At 62.1% G+C, this 18500-nt stretch overlaps 6 protein-coding genes across 6 annotated transcripts; 3 read left to right on the top strand and 3 right to left on the bottom strand.

The window, feature by feature from the left end:
- Nucleotides 1–80: 80 nt before the first annotated feature.
- On the top strand, nucleotides 81–2151 carry BXZ73DRAFT_86049 (CDP-diacylglycerol-glycerol-3-phosphate 3-phosphatidyltransferase; the record flags this gene model as incomplete). The annotated part of the gene is made up of 7 exons (XM_048024055.1): nucleotides 81–308; nucleotides 363–434; nucleotides 664–938; nucleotides 999–1425; nucleotides 1460–1543; nucleotides 1600–1786; nucleotides 1886–2151. 7 exons carry the CDS (start codon nucleotides 81–83, stop codon nucleotides 2149–2151), a joined length of 1539 nt encoding a protein of 512 aa, XP_047883500.1.
- A 587-nt stretch (nucleotides 2152–2738) lies between these two features.
- BXZ73DRAFT_86048 (D-tyrosyl-tRNA deacylase) lies at nucleotides 2739–4139 on the bottom strand (the record flags this gene model as incomplete). Its single annotated transcript, XM_048024054.1, has 8 exons — nucleotides 2739–2797; nucleotides 2852–3014; nucleotides 3073–3116; nucleotides 3459–3537; nucleotides 3642–3789; nucleotides 3873–3912; nucleotides 3979–4041; nucleotides 4097–4139. 8 exons carry the CDS (start codon nucleotides 4137–4139, stop codon nucleotides 2739–2741), a joined length of 639 nt encoding a protein of 212 aa, XP_047883499.1.
- A 223-nt stretch (nucleotides 4140–4362) lies between these two features.
- Nucleotides 4363–5114, top strand: BXZ73DRAFT_37490 (cyclophilin-like domain-containing protein; the record flags this gene model as incomplete). The annotated part of the gene is made up of 6 exons (XM_048018017.1): nucleotides 4363–4440; nucleotides 4500–4571; nucleotides 4628–4698; nucleotides 4753–4832; nucleotides 4890–5019; nucleotides 5072–5114. The coding sequence occupies 6 exons, from the start codon at nucleotides 4363–4365 to the stop codon at nucleotides 5112–5114; spliced, it is 474 nt and encodes a 157-aa protein (XP_047883498.1).
- A 1679-nt stretch (nucleotides 5115–6793) lies between these two features.
- Nucleotides 6794–8465, top strand: BXZ73DRAFT_95299 (uncharacterized protein; the record flags this gene model as incomplete). Its single annotated transcript, XM_048026738.1, has 5 exons — nucleotides 6794–6983; nucleotides 7042–7226; nucleotides 7283–7445; nucleotides 7495–7701; nucleotides 7750–8465. 5 exons carry the CDS (start codon nucleotides 6794–6796, stop codon nucleotides 8463–8465), a joined length of 1461 nt encoding a protein of 486 aa, XP_047883497.1.
- A 484-nt stretch (nucleotides 8466–8949) lies between these two features.
- BXZ73DRAFT_37413 (WD40 repeat-like protein) lies at nucleotides 8950–11890 on the bottom strand (the record flags this gene model as incomplete). The annotated part of the gene is made up of 5 exons (XM_048017996.1): nucleotides 8950–9160; nucleotides 9200–9941; nucleotides 10015–10192; nucleotides 10246–11779; nucleotides 11835–11890. 5 exons carry the CDS (start codon nucleotides 11888–11890, stop codon nucleotides 8950–8952), a joined length of 2721 nt encoding a protein of 906 aa, XP_047883496.1.
- A 4448-nt stretch (nucleotides 11891–16338) lies between these two features.
- Nucleotides 16339–16791, bottom strand: BXZ73DRAFT_95297 (uncharacterized protein; the record flags this gene model as incomplete). The annotated part of the gene is made up of 3 exons (XM_048026737.1): nucleotides 16339–16401; nucleotides 16447–16717; nucleotides 16781–16791. The coding sequence occupies 3 exons, from the start codon at nucleotides 16789–16791 to the stop codon at nucleotides 16339–16341; spliced, it is 345 nt and encodes a 114-aa protein (XP_047883495.1).
- Between the last annotated feature and the right edge of the window lie 1709 nt (nucleotides 16792–18500).

Raw genomic sequence — 18500 nt, 5'->3', positions numbered from 1 at the left:
TCTGCCGTTCCCACGCTTCTGGCGCTTTCTATCCCCGCGCGACGCGAGGTGGCCGTTCCTCGCTCTCGTTCTCGGACCCCATGTTCGGCGCAGCGCGCAATGCGCTTCATCTCTCTCGCCTTCGCCTGCTGCCCGCTCTGCTACCCGTAGTTGCGTCTCAGCGACCGCGCCATGTCTCCACTGCATCATTCGACCCGACCATCCGCCAGTTCCTCGTCAAGCTCGGCGAGCACCAGCCATGCTTCTCCATGCACTCCTCCAAAGTCACGATCATGCATGAGCCACGCATATTTTACCAAAATTTGCTTGTGCGTGAAACCCGTAGGCTAGGATAAACGTGAAGTTGATTCCAAAACCTTCAGAATATGATCCGGAACGCAAAACATAGATTATTCCTATCGTCGCTATACATCGGACACGAAGATGTTGAGCTTGTAAGCATTGTCATTTCCATGTTTTCATGTACACGTACTGGAGATTATTTCCTTGGACTTGCGACGCGTATTCTTTTGTATCGCTGACATTACATGTCTGAGTGCAAACCGTTTATTGTGTGGGTACTACATCACCTTGGCCAGCAGGTCCAGATGTGCCGCCTTGACACTTGGTCCCTCTGACCTCAGTTAGTAGGTTATTGGCCTCACTTACCTGTTTATTACACAGATTGAAACCATCCGGACGTCTCTACAAGAACATCCCACTCTCCATGTCTACTTACATCTTGACCTTAATCGCTCAACTCGGCCAGGCCCCGACTCAACAGCTCGGATACTCCTCCCACTGCTGGAACAGCATCCAGACAGAGTTCACATCAATCTGTTTCGTAGCCCTATGCTCAAAGGCATGATGGCTCGCATCGTGCCGCCCCGTTTCAACGAGGGCTGGGGAACCTGGCACCCCAAAATATATGGCGCCGACGATTCGTTGTTAATTTCTGGGTGAGGCTTCATGAAGCACTACCTGGCTAAGGTCTTACTCTGACGATCTTCGCATTGTAGAGCCAATCTAAACACGACCTATTTCTCCAATAGGCAAGACCGATATCTGCAGTTCACTGATCAACCTCGTCTCGCGGATTATTGCTTCGCATTTCTGCAAGCGGCCTCAACTTTCTCGTACAAACTACTACCTTCTCCCGGCATCAGTGGAGAATACACGCTACATTGGCCAGACACGTCTACGCACCCGCATCGGATAGAAGCTAAAGCTCAACAAGCTTTGCTTGAATTCCAAAAGGTGCAACGTGAAACCTCTACGGTACGACCGGTCACAGCGACCGAGAAGGCATCGTTGGACCACGAAGACGACGTCATGATTTTCCCAATCATCCAAGCCGGCCAGTTTGATATCAGAGAAGAGGAGCGCTGCGTGTCGCTCATTTTTCAGCACCTTGCGGCGCAGCAGAAGTACACTATTCCCCAAAGGGTAACTATGCTGGTCCCCTCGTGGATCTTACCAGTGGCTACTTCTCGCTTCACAAACCGTATCAGCGGCGGTAATGAATTCACATATTGCGTGTCGAATATTGGCTGCCAGCCCCAAGGTAAGTTCCGGTGACCGTCCTCTGAAATGACACGTAGACTCACGCCCCTTGTCCAGGCAAACGGATTCTACGGTTCGAAAGGCATCTCCGGGCGCATCCCCGAGGCGTATACGTTATTCGAACGGCGCTTCATGGCCGCCGTACGCCAAGCAGACCTCGAATGGCCTGCATCCTCATCTTCTGTCTTCCCCGGCGTGCAGCTGCACGAATGGGAGCGCGACGGCTGGACGTACCACGCAAAAGGTACGTACGTGTCTCGGCCCCCAAATCCCTGCGCCTTCCGCGGGCCTACCCCGCCGTTACCCCCTGGTGTGCCCTTCGATGGCTGAATTCAGCCCCCAGGCATATGGGTCCGTCCCACACCGACCGAGCCCCCCGCGTTGACGCTCTTCGGCTCCACGAACCTCAACTCGCGCTCCGCCGCGCTCGACACCGAGCTCTCCTTCGTCCTCGCCACGACGTCCCCCACGCTCCGCCAACGCCTCGCGGACGAGGTCGACCACCTCCGCGCGCACGCGCACCCGTGGCGCGGCGCGCAGGACTCGGACTCGCGCCGCGTCCGCCCGGGGACGCGCGCGCTCGTCGCCGTCGTGGGAGACATGTTGTAGCCCCCCCGCTTCTCGGGACCGGGGATTGGAGGGGGTAGTGCGGGCGGAGCGCGTCCGAAGCTCGAGAGATGTCGTAGGCACGCTTCCGGGCCCGTGCCCGCGCGAATGCGGATCCGAGTGCATTGCGACGTCGCGGAGATACGATTGCGCGTGTGCATTGCTTGGGACGTCGTGCGAACCCGCCTCTCGACCTCGGGAATGTCAGTCCGAGGCGCGTGGCGCCGCGCCGCGGGGCCGACGGGCAGCTGACCAGCGCGGGAGCACCCCGCTGGGTCCCGCGCTCGTCTGGGGCATCGAGACACTCCACCGGGCTGGGCCCCAGGAGGGTGGTAAAAGCACCATGATCTTCAAAGGCTGGACGTCTAATGTTTCCCTTGACTTGACTGGCTAGGGAAAATAGAACGGCGCTGCCCTGAACCAGGGCTGTGGATATGTTTCTGACAAAAGACTACGACGGCATACGACGGGGGCCGAAAGAGCACCAGGGCCTACGTTCTTCAGAGGCGAGTAAGACGGCTCGTCATGACGTGAGGGTCGTGTGAGCGTACTGCATTCGCTTTGTGAGCATCTACAGGCGGCGAACTGTTCTACAAGGAGTCTTTCTCGTAGCCCCGACCCCCGACGCTCACTTGGCCGACGGGCGCGACTGCAGAAGCCTCCGCCGCATCGGTAGGCATCAAAGAAGGAGATGATGGGCCACCTCCGCCCAAGGCCGCCGTCCGAGGAGACTGCGGCTGCGACTTCGGTGTCTGCGCACCCGGCATAGCAGGTGATCCTTTTTTGTTCGGCGGCGTCGCGGCAGCGGACGGAAGTGGGTCGACGTACTCGAACTTGCGCGAGTCCAACGTGAAGGTTACGGGGCCCTGCGATCGTAAACGCATGCCGCGTGGGCACGGAGCCGGGGAGCACGGTAGGACGTACCTCGTTCGTCAGCCCGACGCTCATCATGGCGCCAAAACGGCCATCTGACAACAGGCGAAGAGCGTGGGGTCAGCCTCCGCGTCAGTCATGATAGGAATGTATAGCCTGTGGGTCGCGAAATGCGTCCGGGCCTGATACGATGCTTTCCACCAAGTCGAAAAGGTCACGCATGTAGGGCATGTTCCACACACTGCCATGAATGGCATGCACTGCCTGCAGCAAGAGAGCTCCGGCGGGAGACCACTGCGTATATTTCTCACCGTTCGCGTGCGTACGGTGACGTGCGGTGCAGGAGGAGGCAGGGGCGAGCCCAAAATATATGCAGAGAAGGCCCTGTCTCATCCGGAGCGCCAACAGAGACCGATGAGACCAGAGAGGGCACGTACCTTTAACTTTGTCCGGATTATACAAATCGCCCAGCCGCTTCAGGAAGGAGCCGTACAAGTCCCGGGAGGGACCTGTTGCCTGGGATCAACGTGCGGTCAGTCGGTGCTCCCTTGCGGCGCGAGGCTGGGTCAGGCGAGCACGCGGACGCAATACGAAGACGAGGAGGCCTGATTGAGACTTACCATTGCATGGCGGAAGTCCGGCTTCCCCTTCTTCGTGCTTGCGAAGAGGGTAAATTGTGAGACACACAGGACCTCGCCGCCGAGGTCCTGGACGTTCTTTTTCCACATCTGCCCCGTAGTGGGATCTTCAAAGACTTTGAGAGACAGACTGGGACAGCGGATTGCGATGCGCGCAGCAGATGCGGCAGGGCGGGAATCAGACACTGCGGGGGAGTCAGAAGAAGAACGCACATCTGCTTGCTGATGCTCTCCATATCGGCCGCGTTGTCATCTATCTATGCGCGCACGACATTCAGTCGCGGTGTTCCTCCGATGAATACAGAGTGTAATTGGTGACCTCTTCCAACGCCGACGAGGACCATGAGACCTCTGCCGATAGACGAGATGACTTCGCTGTCGACTGTGCGAATGCGGCGAATGAGGCGCGGCGCTGGGCGGGGGCGCGATGGACGAACCCGTGACAGATGCCGAGCTGACGCGCTGGACGATGGCGCGCATGGTGGGCGTGGAGGAGCGGAGAGGAAGAGCTCGGTACCGTCGTCGGGGAGCGTGGCGGGAGGAGAAGCCGTGGGAACGCCGGCGGTGGGAACGACGCGTGCCACAGGCGCGTCGAACTCCGCGTCGGACCGCGTCTCTGACTGGATCTTGTCCTCTGCCACCACCGCCGGCCCAGTGACCGCCCGCCATTGCCTCCGTGCCTAGATCGAGCTACGTCCTCAGCATGGATAATCACTCTGTCGTGCTCGAGACCAGCATGGGCGATATCCAGCTCGAACTCTACTGGGACCATGCCCCCAGAGTAGGTCGGGGGCCCTTCTCTGCGTTCCAGGCCCTCTGATTGACCATCGCGCGCTGTAGACCTGCAAGAACTTCGCTGAACTTGCCAAGCGCGGCTACTACAACGGCATCGTCTTCCACCGTATCATCGCAGTCAGTACTTGTCCACTCGCATACCACATCGGCACCCTCACGCTTCCAACTCCCAGGACTTCATGATCCAGACAGGTGACCCTACAGGAACGGGTCGTGGCGGAACAAGCATCTACGGACAAAAATTGTGAGTCACGCTCCGATGTAACGCTCCGTTCCCTTCCAAATAACGAGGCGTCAGCGAGGACGAGATTCATCCGGAACTTCGTTTCACGGGCGCAGGAATTCTCGCTATGGCGAACTCAGGGCCCAATACCAATGGTGCGCGTCTGTTCTCACGCTCCGCTTGCTATGCTCATCGCGCTTGTCACGATGTAGGGTCGCAGTTCTTTGTCACTCTTGCGCCAACCCCGTACCTGGACAACAAACACACTATTTTTGGGCGCGTCAGCTCTGGCATGAGAGTCGTGCAGAGGCTCGGCGCGGTGGGCACCGATGCACAAGACAGGTTGGTTCCATTTGGAGGCTGCTCTCCGCCTGTGGCTAATTTCCGTGCCAAGACCCCGAGAAGATGTCAAAATCTATAAAGCGCGCCTGCTCTGAACTGGGCTCTTTGAAGGGGTCGCTGAACGCCTTTTTCCGCAACTTGTCGCCGTTCGATTACCGTCCTATCGGTGGAGATGGGGCATGTGTTCCCGTCTGAAGGATGGGTGTGTTCGAGAACAACATGGCATCTCTCGCACTACCGTAAGGATGTTCATTTATCCGGGACATACTTCCTCGACGATCGAGCGAAATCTCCGCCCAATACAATGCCAATGGCATGTCGCTCTCTTTCCTCGGTGTGTCCGTGTTCGTTGACGCGTGGTGTCGGCTGCGCGCCGCAGATACTGAAGAGCGGACATTCGGCGCCGGAGCGATGACAGGATGCTCTCGCGATGCTCGCGGGTTCCGTCCGACATGTGCTCGAGGGGCCTGGTGTGCCCCGAGAGGCGTGCCTATTTCGCTGCTTCTCGTAGGAACGCGGGCGGCGGTTGCCGAGATAGGCCCATGGTACGGCCCCGCGAGGTGCCAAAAGCACAGCGTCCTTCTTCTCGTGGCCGTCCGCCCGCCCGGCTCGCCCGCGGCCCTGGCCACGGACGCCCACGCCCTGGGCACGGCGCAAAGCGCTGCTGGCTGAGCGCCGCCGCACCTTTCTCAGCGCAATGAACAGGCTCGCTTCGAATGATGTCCCGCCCTCCCCCGTCCGATTGGCCCCCCACGAAAGCCGCCTTCGACGCTATCGACCCCTTACGGCACCAGCACGCCCGTCGCTGCCCCGCGTGCGCCGATCCTCCACGCTCTCACGTGGCGCCTGCCTCTTGTCGGTCGCGCTCGGACACACCACGTCGCGGGTGCCCGCCGTTGGGGCCCACTCCGCTCCGTTTCCCGTGCTCTGCACGAGGACCCTGGCCGACAGCCCCGTCCGAGGCCGAGCCCATGTTCCGTCCTCGCGCGCGCTCCTTCGGGACGCGGCTCCGAACACGCTTCAGGCCAATCGCTCCTCGAGACCGTCGCGTTCGCGAGAACGCGCCAGGTACGCTCGTGCGGCGGCGACGTCGTCAGCCCCACGAGGAGGACTTTCGACCGCTACTTCACGCGATACGGGCTCGCCGCTGGCCTCCAGGCCCCGGACGTTCTTCCTCCGGCTTCCTTCGAGCACTAGAACCACCGATTGGAGTCGTACGCGTACGCACGCCTCGACGGCGTTCCTCGACCGACTCAGTACTGCAATCGAGACTTTATCGCAGCGGCGAGGCGTGCCAACCTTATGCGCCGTCGATGGCCGAGTACCGGCCGGGCTATTCAACGGCCACATTCCCCCAGAAGGGCGCCAGCCTTCTCTTCCATACTAAATGTCTCAGTGGGCGGAAGAGGAACCGGTGGTTGGAGAGTCTCTTGCCTCGAAGACGTTCTCTGTACTGTCATCGATGTAAGTTCACACTCACGGTCGATTAATGATTAATCACGTAAAACCAGAGAGGGACTTCGGCACAGGGGCGATGGTGACATATTTCGTCTGCTTTATTTCTTCGCACGCGAGCCTTCTTGCCTGCGGGACGCGGTCGAACGTGACGAAATTCGAATCTAAACCGCCCGCTCCCACTCGTTCAATCCACGGGCGTCACGTCGTCACAAGTCTCGTGCACTGTGACGCGCGTGTGCGGTTCGGTTCGGCAAGCGGCGGTCGGCTGAGCTCTCCATCGCCCTCCTTGCTCCTCCCCACTGTGATACCCCTTGCCATGCTCAGCTCGCGACCCGTGTCAATCCATCAGGACGTGGACATTCCCGTCATGATGAACACCAAGACTCCCGGGCGGAAGGGCATCAAGAGCCGTCACGGTCTCCAGGAGAACCTCGTCCACACGGGCTCGAAGTCTGTCTTCTCCAAGAAGACCGTCACCCAGACCCCCTTCCGCCCGGGCACCGCACGTAAGAGACGCTTAGTGTGTGTACGCGCGTTCCCGTCCCTCAACAACGTCTCGCGCAGATGGCAAGAAGATCCTGGTCCCCGCCTCGGGCGCGCGCCCGCTCATGGACAAGACCCCTTTCCCGAACCGCGTGGCTGCTGGCGGCTTCGGCGGGGCGGGGAAGACCCCAGGGCCGCAGGGCCTCAAACTATCCAAGCTTGCACTGCTCGCCCCCGCGGCTGAGCAGACATCGCTATCGACTGACGTCGCGCCGCTTCTCCGCCCCTCGAGCACCCGCAAGAGCTTGCGCGGCAGGATCAGTGGGACTTCAAGACGCCACTGACGAAGGGGAACCACTGGGATGTGAGTCCCGGGGATTTTGACGGAGTTGGCGGCGCCGTGGCGGACGAGGCGACGGAGGCGGTTGAGGCAGAGGTGTGCGAAGAGGACGACGAGCTCGAGTACATGCCGCCAAGCGCTGTCGGTGAGTGCAGATGCGGGATTGTCGAGCGTTGGCCTGAGCTGTCGAACAGAGCTGCCGTACGAGCCGCCGTTCGAGATGCCGGACTACGAGGCCCTCGGCTCGAATCTCTTTGCACTCGGACATGGTGACGTCATGGACGACTCCGCGGCCCAGTTCTATTCCGCCGATATCGAGCACCAGGTCGACGTCAAGAAGCTGCTCGCCGATAGCGGCTGCACTCCGACCGTCCCAGACTACTTGAACCTTCCGGACATCGGTACGGTTCGTTGTCTGTTTTGCTCGGCACCTGCTCATCCTGGCACAGAGGACGACGGTCCGTTCAAGGCACCCAAACCTGCGCCATCTGCCACCGCGAAGCCCCTCGTACGCGCCGCAACTTTGCGCACGGCACCCGCCCATGGCCCGCCTCCCACCGCCGCGTCGACGTCGCGCACGACCCCCGCCCTCACGCGCGCCGCCTCCGTCGCCTCCACCCCCGCCCCGACCCGCACCTCCGTGCTGAGAGCAGCCAAAGCAGCGGCGGCCGCTTCTGGCCCCGCCCGTCCAGCCACAAGCGTCGGTGTCCGCTCCGCCTCCGGCCCCGCCGCACGCCCCACCCCGTCCCCTACAACCACGGCAGCACCCACGCGGCCCCCCGTGGCGACGCGCACCCGCGCGGTCAGCGTGACCGCCACGACCCCCGCGGTGCGCCCCCGCTCGGCGACCGTCGCCGCCAAGGGCCGCGGAGCGAGCGGGACGGGGCCGGCCGCCTCCAAGGCCCGCGTCGCGGACGACGGCCTCGCCGCGCTCTTTGACGCGGCGTACGGCGAGGGCGAGGACGCCGGCGGCTTCCTCTTCGCGCTGCCACCCCTCCCTCGGCGGCTTCGTGACCGCCACGCGCGACGCAACTGCACCCTATCGATCGTGGGTCGATCGAGGCTCGAGGCCGTGGTTGACTGGATGGACCCGGGGCCGCAGGGTTGGTTCGGTTCGGACAGTGGGTGGATCACGGATCCACGGAGCTTCCGGTGCACGACATGATGTATTATACGTATGCATGAGTAGACTATGTACGGCAGTCCATCCACGGGGCCATGAGTGACGGTGACGACGGTGACATGAGAGAGTGAGAGCGAGAGCGCGTCTACGAGGATAGCGACGTGTGTGCGCGCGCGGCCCGCGCCGCGCAGGTGTCGCGTGTAGTCCGTACGTACGCGCCGCGCCGCGAGCATCCGGGACAATCGAAGACAGAGCGTGGGGTACAACACAAGATGGGTGATGGTGATGGCGACGGACTGCAGACGGATAGAATGACAGACGACCGCCGCACAGTCGAGGTGGGGGAATACTAGTGTACATGAGCGCGTCCGACGGGCGCACGGGGTGGGAATGTGGTATGCGCAGCGATGGAGAAGGAGAAGGAACGAGGGGAAGAGGAAGAGTAAGGGGGCGCTGCTCAGGCCGGCGAAGGACAGAAGGAGCTGCGGATCTGAGGACCCCGCCCGACGTGCGAGTCACACTACAACTACGGCTGCCACCGCCGCCGGTGGCCGACGTTGCGCGTCCGCGGCCGCGTCGGGGTCTCGTCCACAGCGGGCAGAGTGCGCAGCGAGGGCTCCGAGGATCCTGCTCCCGCGCTCGAGCCAGGCGGCGGCAGAAGCGCCGCCTCTCCGCGCGCGGCGCGTGTCCGTGCGGACGTGCGGGTGCGGTAGTTGCCGTGCGCACCGCCGTGGCTGCTGTGCGCGCCGTGCCCGTGGTGGCGCGACGAGCCGGACGCGGGGTAGTCGCGGCTCGACGACGCGCGGGGCTCGTCCGCGTCCGAGGTCGAGGCGCCGCTCCACTCGCGCATGCGCGCCGGCGTCGGCGACGGCTCGTCCTCGTCCGAGTAGTCGTGCGTGGGGTCGGCCTCGAGGTACTCGGCGTCGGAGGGGATGCCGTCAAGGTCCTGGTCCATCGCGTCCGCCTCGACCTGGGCGCGGTCCATCTCGTCGTCCTCGTCGGAGTAGTCCGACTCTTCGTCGTAGAGGCCGCCCGAGGGCTCGCCCTCCCACTCGTCGTCCTCGTCGTTCCCGAAGTCCCAGACGTCGAGCACGGTGGAGTCCATCCGGTTGCTTGCCGCGACGCACCAGCGGCCTTCGAAGACGACTTGCCAGACGCCGACGATGCCTGTGAGAAGGTCCCGTACCTGTGAGCCGTCGCGGATGTCCCACATCTTGAGCGTGCCGTCGGAGCCGCTCAGAACCTTGAACTCGTCGTGCTGGAAGCAGGTGATCGCGCCTTGATGAGCGGCAAGGGTGTGGCGCAATTCACCGGTGTCAGGGTCCCAAACACGCAGTGTGGAGTCAGCGGCCGCGGAAACCAGGTGCGATGGGGAGAGGCCCAAGAGGCCGACAAGCGAAGTGTGGCCTGCGAGAACGTGTTGACACTGTCCCGTGCTGAGATTCCATACACGGACAGTGCCGTCCATGGAGCCCGAGCACGCCAGATTGCGGTTGATGTCGAGCACGACACTGTACACTGCAAGAACGAAAGAAAGGGGCGCAATGAGCATTCTGCTGGCGCCACGATCAGGGCCGGAGCGCATATTTACCTTTTTGTGTGTGTCCAACCAGCACCCACTTGCACGCGCCGGTGATAATGTCCCAGATGCGGACAGTGCAATCGTAGCTGCCTGAGACTAAGGTACGGCCCCTCGCGGCGAGCGCGCGGACGGCGTGGTCGTGGCCTTCGAGATGCAGCTTGTGGTACGGGTTATCTTCGACATCCTCCTGTGCGATCATGGCGTTAGGACAGGACGCGGGAAATTCGCCCAAGTACGTACCTCTGAGGGGTCGACCTCGGTGTCGTCCGCGCCATAACACCTGTACTCCTCGTCCCCAGGTTTAGGCAGTGTCCAGACCCGGAGCGAGTGGTCTCTGCTGCCGGTGACGATGAGCGGGCGCTTGGGCCACTTCTCCCGCGTGATTATCCCGTGCTCGTTCTCGTAGTCGATCCATTCAGGCTTAACGATAGCGAGGCAGCGCACCGTGCTGGTGTGCCCGCCGAAGACGTGTGTGCATCGGCCCGTGTCCAGATCCCAGATCCGCACCGTGCGATCTGTCGAGCCGCTAACGAGCGTGTTCTTCGTGGCGGCCAGCGCCCACACCCCGCCGTCGTGGCCGTCTAAAGAGCGGACCTTGGCGCCCGTGATGGGAGAGTAGACATGGATCGAGTGGTCGTCCGAAGCAGAGATGATACGCCCGTGTGAGAAGATGAGGCACGTCACCACAGATCGCCCGTGCGCCTGGAAGGTAAGTCGCTTCGGGTTCTGGTTTGTCACCCACCGCGTACGCGTGAGGTGACGCGACTTGAACAGGATCTTGTAAGGATGGGGCAGAGGTAGAGAACCTGGTGCAGGAAGACCTTGTCGCCTCCGTCGTGCCGCGATCGCGTCGGCGAACGCGGTCTCAGAGTCTCGTCCAAACCAGATCCTTGTGGTCTTCAGCAGATCACGCCAGAGGACGGGGTCTGAGTCGATTATTGCGCGCCATGTCTTGGACACTCGCGAGGCGCGCGCAAGATCGGGGAATGAGAGGAAGCTCAGAACAAGCGAAACAAGCTCCGGAGGTAGTAGTGTCAGGAAATCCCTAGCAAGTGTCGGGGTCAAAACGGAATGGAGTGTCCGCAGAACGGAGAGAGGCGAGTGTCGGAGGAAGGTGAGTAACACGTGGGATTGGAGAGGTGGGGGTAAGGCCTGAAAGTGAGAGAGTAGTTGAGGTAACGCCAGTAGAGTCGTCATTGCCATGTCGGGTTGGAATGGGGCACCTGCGAGTGCTTGTGGCTGGGGAGAGGAATGTCCACTAGGAGGTGCGGAAGGCCAAATGCTCTCAGGAGGTGGTGAGCCATGGGGTGAGGGTAGCGGTGAGGGGGGTGCAGCAGAGTGTATGGTGTTGATTGGGGGTAATGGGTGGCTCTTGGCTTTCTTTCGAGGGGGTGTTGTGGCGACGAGACCAGGGATTACCTCGATGCCTTCCATCATGTTCTCGTTACTGTATGACCGCTTGCGACCATACCGCTCGACGGCCTCCGCGAGTCCGACCTCTTTCCTCGAGTCCGCCTCATCGCGCTTGACCATTCGCCACCCCTTGCCTTCGACGACAGACTCCTCTTCCTGCATGTCCTGCTCACCGAACTCGCCATCGCGAAATGTGGCACGCGAACCACCAGGAAATACAAGAGGAAATTCGCGCAGTGACTTTGGAAGGTTCGCGTTGAGGAGAGGGTAGAGCTTAGGGTCTCTGGGCGAGGATGGTGGCGGGACAGAGGGGAGGGGAATGGGTGCATATGTCGTCGTCGTGGTTGTCGTCGTGACCACCCTGTAAAAGCGCGTGAGAGGCGTGGCTTATGCACGCAAGGCAAAGAGAGACATACGTAGTGGTGTTGACGGATGGGGCGAGAAAAAGCGAGGGACGAGGGTGGTTGCTCATCGTGGGGGAGGGGAGGACGTGCAGCCCCGCATGCCGCTCCAAGGACGGCAGGTTGGACGATGAGCCCAGCGCCCGCCGCCCTTGTGCCACAGCGGAGTCCCAATCCTCCGGCCCGCCCCGCCCACGCGCCCTCTCTTGCCTCCGTCCTTCATCTGCCCTCGCCTCCTCATCGACATCGCCAGCATCGGCCACCTGTTGTACCCTGCGATGGACCAAGGCCCACCTATTTGGCCGCCCGCCCAGTTCCACAGGCGCTCACGCAGCCCGGCGCGGCACGACTTTTCTGACAAGATCTCTAGTGGGAGAGCCCAGGACACCAAATGCATGAACTTCAGATCGGCACCCTGGCCATCCAGCACACGGCCGTCTCTCCTCAGCGCGTCCCCCCTTACATTGCCTGTGAACCTCAGTATGTCGAGGCCTTGCTGAAATACGGCCCGTAAAGAGCCCGTATTCCGTTTCTCTGGGCACGAACTAAACCCAGTGTGCCTGTGAAGAAGCGCCCAAGGAACGATGACGATCCCATCTCTCTCCTTCACAGAACAAACTCGACATACTAACCCACGTCTTTCAGATCATTCATGTATCAAGCCGCCTCTTTTGGCAGTCCAGCTGCTTCTTACTTGGCCTCGGCATCGCGAAAATATCACAGTAGCCTGCTGAATAGGATTCATCGGCCCTCCGCATTCCTCCGTCTTGGAAACCGTGTGTTGAACTTTTCCGGGCTTTATTCACCCGCGACTTCGCCCTGTCTAGATTACGCCGCGGCCTACCCTCAAGCTTGACTCGGCAACTCGTCGCCGTCTCCACCCCACATTGACTTGTACTTGATCCAGCAAGCTCGCAATGCTTCTAGGATGCTACAACATCCGCCCATCTCTTCCCGGAACAGCGAGGGAGGCTCATCGGTGTCACCGTCTCGAGGCTCCGGCGATATCTCTAGCTACCGAAGCAGCCAGATCTGCAGGAGCACCCGCCAAGCGCAGCCCTCGAAGGCTCGCCAGGACACCTGCCGTCGGCGCGCGTGTGTCTCGTGAGTATGAACGTGAACGATTGCCTTATTTGGGGCTCGTTCACCCAGCACTTACGCGCGACTCCCAGGCACTGAATTCGACCCGCTCTCGTCACCCAATGTCATGCGCGAACCAGTCAATGGGTGCTTTGAGTGTCACGCAACCGATAACGGCCCGAACAAAGTCGCTTGGCAAACAGGAAGACGAAGGATGTCGTTATGGTCATCGCACTAAGGGCTCGAGAAAGCGCGGCCACATCCATTATAGTACGTGTTCTGTTCGCCGCCTCGGATTGACCCTTTGTCCGTGTGATGGATGGCCAGACATGACCTCATTTACTTGTGTCGCCGCTTTTCAAAGGGGCGGAGTGCCGGCAATATCACACACTACACCATCTTCACCTCGAGGATGGAGGTGTATAGACTCTTGATTGAGCTCGAAGCCGTGTCGTCGGCCGGCCTTCAAGGCGCCATGTTCCCGGTCAGTCGCCGAGGGCCTTCCATGATTGTTCAATCAGGTTACATGCATTACTACGCTGTGTCTACATATAGATGATGCACTGGGTCTCCACTTAGGAGGCCTAGGATACATCCGCAACATAACCTCTTTACGCAATTACAAGGTTTCCCAGCCCCGATTGCGGGTGCTCTGTCCTATCTTCGCTTACACGTTCAAGATAACTACCAACCACCCGCCTCAAGAACCGTCTTCGTTCTCCGTGTCCCTGAATCGATGTCATCTGCACCCATCCTCACGACTCGCTGCGGCTCTCGAACCCACGCAAGCCGCGCCCCGTGCAGAATCGAAACCAGGGTACAACCATGCCACCCACACTGTCACCTTGCGCGGTCTAAGTTTGCTCATCCTGCCCGAGCAAGAATGGCTGCGGGGCGTGGGACCGGACAGACGCAGGGCACTCGAAATACCCCGCCCCTCCCCGCCTTCAGCTTCCATGAAGCAGGACACCGCCTCGCTCCACCGCGTGCGCCCATTTTAATGGAAGCGCTCCGCCTCGTGTGTCCCTTGCGCCCGCAGAACCCTCGCGCGAGCGACGACGGCCCTCGCGCCTTCCCACCCGCGCCGTGCCCGCGCGGCCGCGCACGTCCGTTCGCCCGTCGCTCGTCGCCCGTCCATCAGCGGAGGCCCCGCGCTCTCAAGAGCCCGCCCGCCCGTCTCTTCCCGCGTCGCTGGCCACCCTGAACGCGCGATCGCAGCGCGAGCGAGCGAGCACTCGAAATAGCCCGGCGAGCACGTACAACTGCGCAGTGCGCGCGCTGCACGTACGTACGCCTTGGCCCGCGCCTCTGCGCAGGTCCCCGCCGTCAGCTGCTCGCCCTCCCTCGTTCCCTTCACGTCTCGTAAGTCGCGGGTCTGAGAGCGTGCATGCGCGCGCCGCGCCGGCGCCCCCAGTGCGGACGAGCGTGGATCTGCGAAACGATCAGCCACAGCCCGTCGGGCCGGGCTCGGGCTCTTCGCGCCATCGGGACGGAGAGCGGGCAGCTGCCCGGCCGGGATCCAAGGACGCGCGCGCCCGCCGGACGCAGCGCCTGGGACGGACCCAGGAGGAAGACGCGGCCGGGGAGAGGGCGTCCGGGTCGAGTCGTCACGCTGTGCCGCGCGCTGTGAGAACGCGTGACACAAACTCAGGACTAGTAAGTACTGGAATCGGCGCTGCAGACCCTGGGGCCTGAGGAGGCTCATGCCCAGGCGAGGTGCGCTCTCTCTCTCTCGCCTGGGCGGTGAAGGGGAGCGGGCTGGGCGAGGGTGGATAGTGCTTGTGAGCCGAGGATGTGCCGTTGTGCTGAGGCTTGTGCGGCGTACGGTAAGAGAAGCTGATCAAGAGGTGCGTTGGCGTGGGCAACTGGCTGCAGTGGTGAGGAACCCGCGCCGGCAATCTGTCCGAGGCCAATCATGGATTCATGGCAGGCTCGGATTGATGAGGCGACAGGCCACGCACGAGATTCGCGGGCGACGCTCATTGGGCTCTACGAGGCGTACATCATCCGGAGAGAAAGCCAATGGGCAGCGGAACGACGAGCCGCGCGGATCCACCAATCAGAGCGGACCGACGAGGTCGTCGTACACGGAAGGTGCGGAACGATGGCTGAGACTGAGGAGGACGAGGAGAGGGCCGGGCGAGCGGGATCGCGCTTCCGGACGTTCGGGAAGGAGAGGGGGCTGGGTGAGGAACATGTCTGATGCGCGATAGAAGGCGGTTCCGTACCGTATGTGTCGTCCCGTTGTAAGGCGCGGCTCCGTGGCCTTGCGGCGCTAGGCACGGAAGCCGGGGCCACTGAATGGGCCAGCTCGAATGCATTGCCTCGCAAACGATTTCACCGGACGAGGGTGCTAACGGCGTAAGGGTCGTCCTCGCCGTCCAGGCGTTGAGTTCGTCGGGAGCTTCTGACGCAATCGTCAGCGTTCACATGGAATCTCAGTCACGAGCCAGCGGCGAGGTCGACCTACACAGTCGAATGTCCTTCGAAAGGGCCACACACCGCTATCTTCGGGCCCAGTGCCCATAGGCCGCAGTAGACCGGCCTGAGCTGCGCAGTGGGGGCGGAAGGAAGTCTACCTGTTTCTCGTTTACGGCATCGGTACGGAACCTCGTTGCTCCCGTTGCCACAACTGGTGGTGGGCACTCACAGCGACCCAGTTCGTCATGCATGTCATCTGCGGAGCTGGCGCGTTCATCCTTACGACATCTCAATACGCAGGATGTTGAGGAAGGCGAGCGGCAGCCTAGAACACACTAACACCTGTGGCCTCCCACAACCGTTGCTCGACTGTCCACTTCCGAAGAACAAGGATGCTGTCGCCGGTTGCGCTAGTCCATCGCAGGAGGATCGAGCTCGGGGCTCGCGAGTCTCCGATTCCAGGACTGTCGTTGTCCAGTTCTCGGACGCACTGCGAGGAACTCTGAGTCAGATACACAATCTGCGATATCGCACGCTCACATACAGCGAGACGATAAGTATCGATCCCAACGGGCCCGAGCTCCTTGGACCTGGTGCCCTGACATTTTGATGGGACGTCAAGCACGGTTGAGGACGTAGACGACCGCGTAACCAGAAGCCGACCGCCACGGTGGAGCCTGCTTGATTAAAAACGCCGGCGGTAGACAGGACGAGGAAGTGCAGAGCACCAGCGCCGTGCACCTTGACCGAACGGAAGAGACGAAGGCAAACGGCAACGTCACTACGCTGCCGTCAGCGGAGAATCCGGGGAGGAGCAGCGCGCCGCCCCGTCCGGGCTGTCGCGAGCAGGAGTGGGAACGACCGCGCCGGGGCAGGCAAAGAGGAGCGCGACGGGAGCATCAGCGCTGGCCCCGCCATACGGCGAAGGCATTCCTGAGAACCGCACGCCCCATGTTCTCGAAGAAGCCGGGCGAGCATGTGCTCCGCGCGCTCTGCGCGCAGGCTCTCCCCCCGGGGCTTATCGCAGCAGCACGGGCGGAGGGGAGGCAGGCGACTCGAGCTCGGGGCACGCGCGCCTGGGCTTGCGGGAGTGGGTCAGCGGGCGGCATGGGAGGGAGGCACTTACGGCACGGTGCGCGCCACCCTCCCACTGTCCACCGCTCGCCGCGACGTACGGGTGTGGATGGCGCGTCTGTGCATGGACGGTGGCGGCGGCGGCGGCGGATGGAACTTGCTGCGAGCTGAGGCCAGATTGGGAGCGGGGAACGGGAGATGCATGTGGTGCGCGCACTTCCCCATCGGGGCGCGTCGCTGTCTTCGCGGGAGTCTGGAGGGCGTAGGGTGTTGGCCAGAGCAGGGCTGCGATGAGCGTCCCGACGCCGGCGGAGAGGGCGGGCCTGAGATGGAGCCGGGTTGGGTACTCGGTAGGCGTTCTGTTGGACGGTCGAAGGCGCACGCACTTTGCGGACATCCCAGCGTCGAGCTCGGTCGCTAAGCGCGTTTCCTTCACAACAGCCAAGCCTTGGGGCACAGAAGCGCGAGTGTAAGTGACCTGATTCACAGGTTCCTGCTGTGTTGCCAGATGTACGAGGGTGAGCAATAGAGCAGCGCAGAAAGTGGAGATCAGAGTGGATTGCGTACGACGTAGTGACGTAGAGAGGCGAGAGACGTACTCCGGCGCAGCCCGCCACGCGAGCAGAGGCGCCCGGCCAAAGAAACGCCCACAAATGGCCGGGGAAAGCAAGGGGAAAGCGATCGCACGGCTGTGCACCGTCCCTATCGCCCGTCAAGGGTCTCGTCCGGTTTTGGTAGGTCTCCAAGAACGAATCTCTTCCTTCCTCCATCCGCACATGAGTTCCTCCCACACAAAGCCTCCGATGGCGTGCAAGTGCTGCCTGCAAATCTCATATGTCCTAGCGTCACGCACCACAGCTGCACTAGTAGCCCGCGGTCGTCCTCGGACTGCACTCCTGCGTGGGTGCCAGGAACGCCAGTGAATAAACACCGGATCATTGCAATGAATTCCTTTCTCTGTACACCTGACTTTTAATTAATTCTTTCTCGTCCATGAGCAGACACCACCTGTCGCTATGCGCAGTCCCAGCGACCTATGCCACCGACGCCTTGCCTACCCGGGCGGGTCCTTTGTGAGCTCTCTTGATCATCCTAACGCCGGGCCAGGAACACGACCGATCTTCCTCCGGGTCATGGATTCCATCGTGCGCACAAGCCAAAACGTCAGAACACCTTCCAACGTCGCTGAGGTGACTGATGACGTTCGATCGACGCCGCCGAGCTGCGCTTCTCCACCTTCTTCCCGCAGCGACGGAACCATGCAATATCCCTATTCCATTCTCGCGTCGCTGGAGCCCACGTAACCGGCACGAGCGGGCGCACCCCCTCCGCCCCGCCGGAACCTTGCCCATCTCCAAACCCACACCTGGCCCGCCCCCGCCGGGCCCTTCGCATGTGCGCATCGGCGGCGACATCTCCTTTGATTCCATGATCCCCATCTCGCGAACGCCCTTCGCCCTCTGCCCACACAGTCGCAATCAACCCATGGAGATCAGAATCTCTGAGCTGATGATGCCGAGAAGGCCCCACGGGCCACCGTCCCGGCCCGTGCGCTCCTCCTCCTGGGTGGCGGTGCCGGGCTGCAGGGGAACGCACCCACCGGACGCGCACACGCCGCGCCACGGCAACTCGACCGCGCACTTGTCCCGACCCGCGGCGAGCTCGCGCGTCCCGTCCCGGACGACGCCCACGCCCCTCGCAAACGCCGGGCGAGATCGGCGCGGGAGGGCGGGAGGGCGTCCGGGCCGCGCGCCGCGCTCGGGAGTCCGGTCTCTTCTTTCAATCGTCCGTCGATGAACGCCGAGCGCGCACTGGCGACCGTGTACGTTGACGACGACCTGGATGGGCTTCTGCGAGCCCCCTTCGCCTTTGCCTTCGCGCGTCGCCCGCAGTCGCATTTCATTTAGCCGTCCCCGGACGCCCCGCCGCCCTCGCGCGCGCGCGCGCACTCCCGCACGTCAGAGTGCGTGGGATGCGCGGGCGGGGGAGGGCGCCGCCCATTCAGCCGGCTTGGCAGGATGTGCCAGCCGCCCTCCCGACGGTCGTCGGGACGGTGGAGCGCACCTTCTGCGTTACGAGAGCCCCCCGCGCGCGTGACCGACCGAC

The sequence above is a fragment of the Epithele typhae genome (genome assembly GCF_022376455.1).
Source record: "Epithele typhae strain CBS 203.58 chromosome Unknown BXZ73scaffold_1, whole genome shotgun sequence".
NCBI classification, from domain to species: domain Eukaryota; kingdom Fungi; phylum Basidiomycota; class Agaricomycetes; order Polyporales; family Epitheliaceae; genus Epithele; species Epithele typhae.
This window is presented reverse-complemented; position numbering and strand designations above follow the sequence as displayed.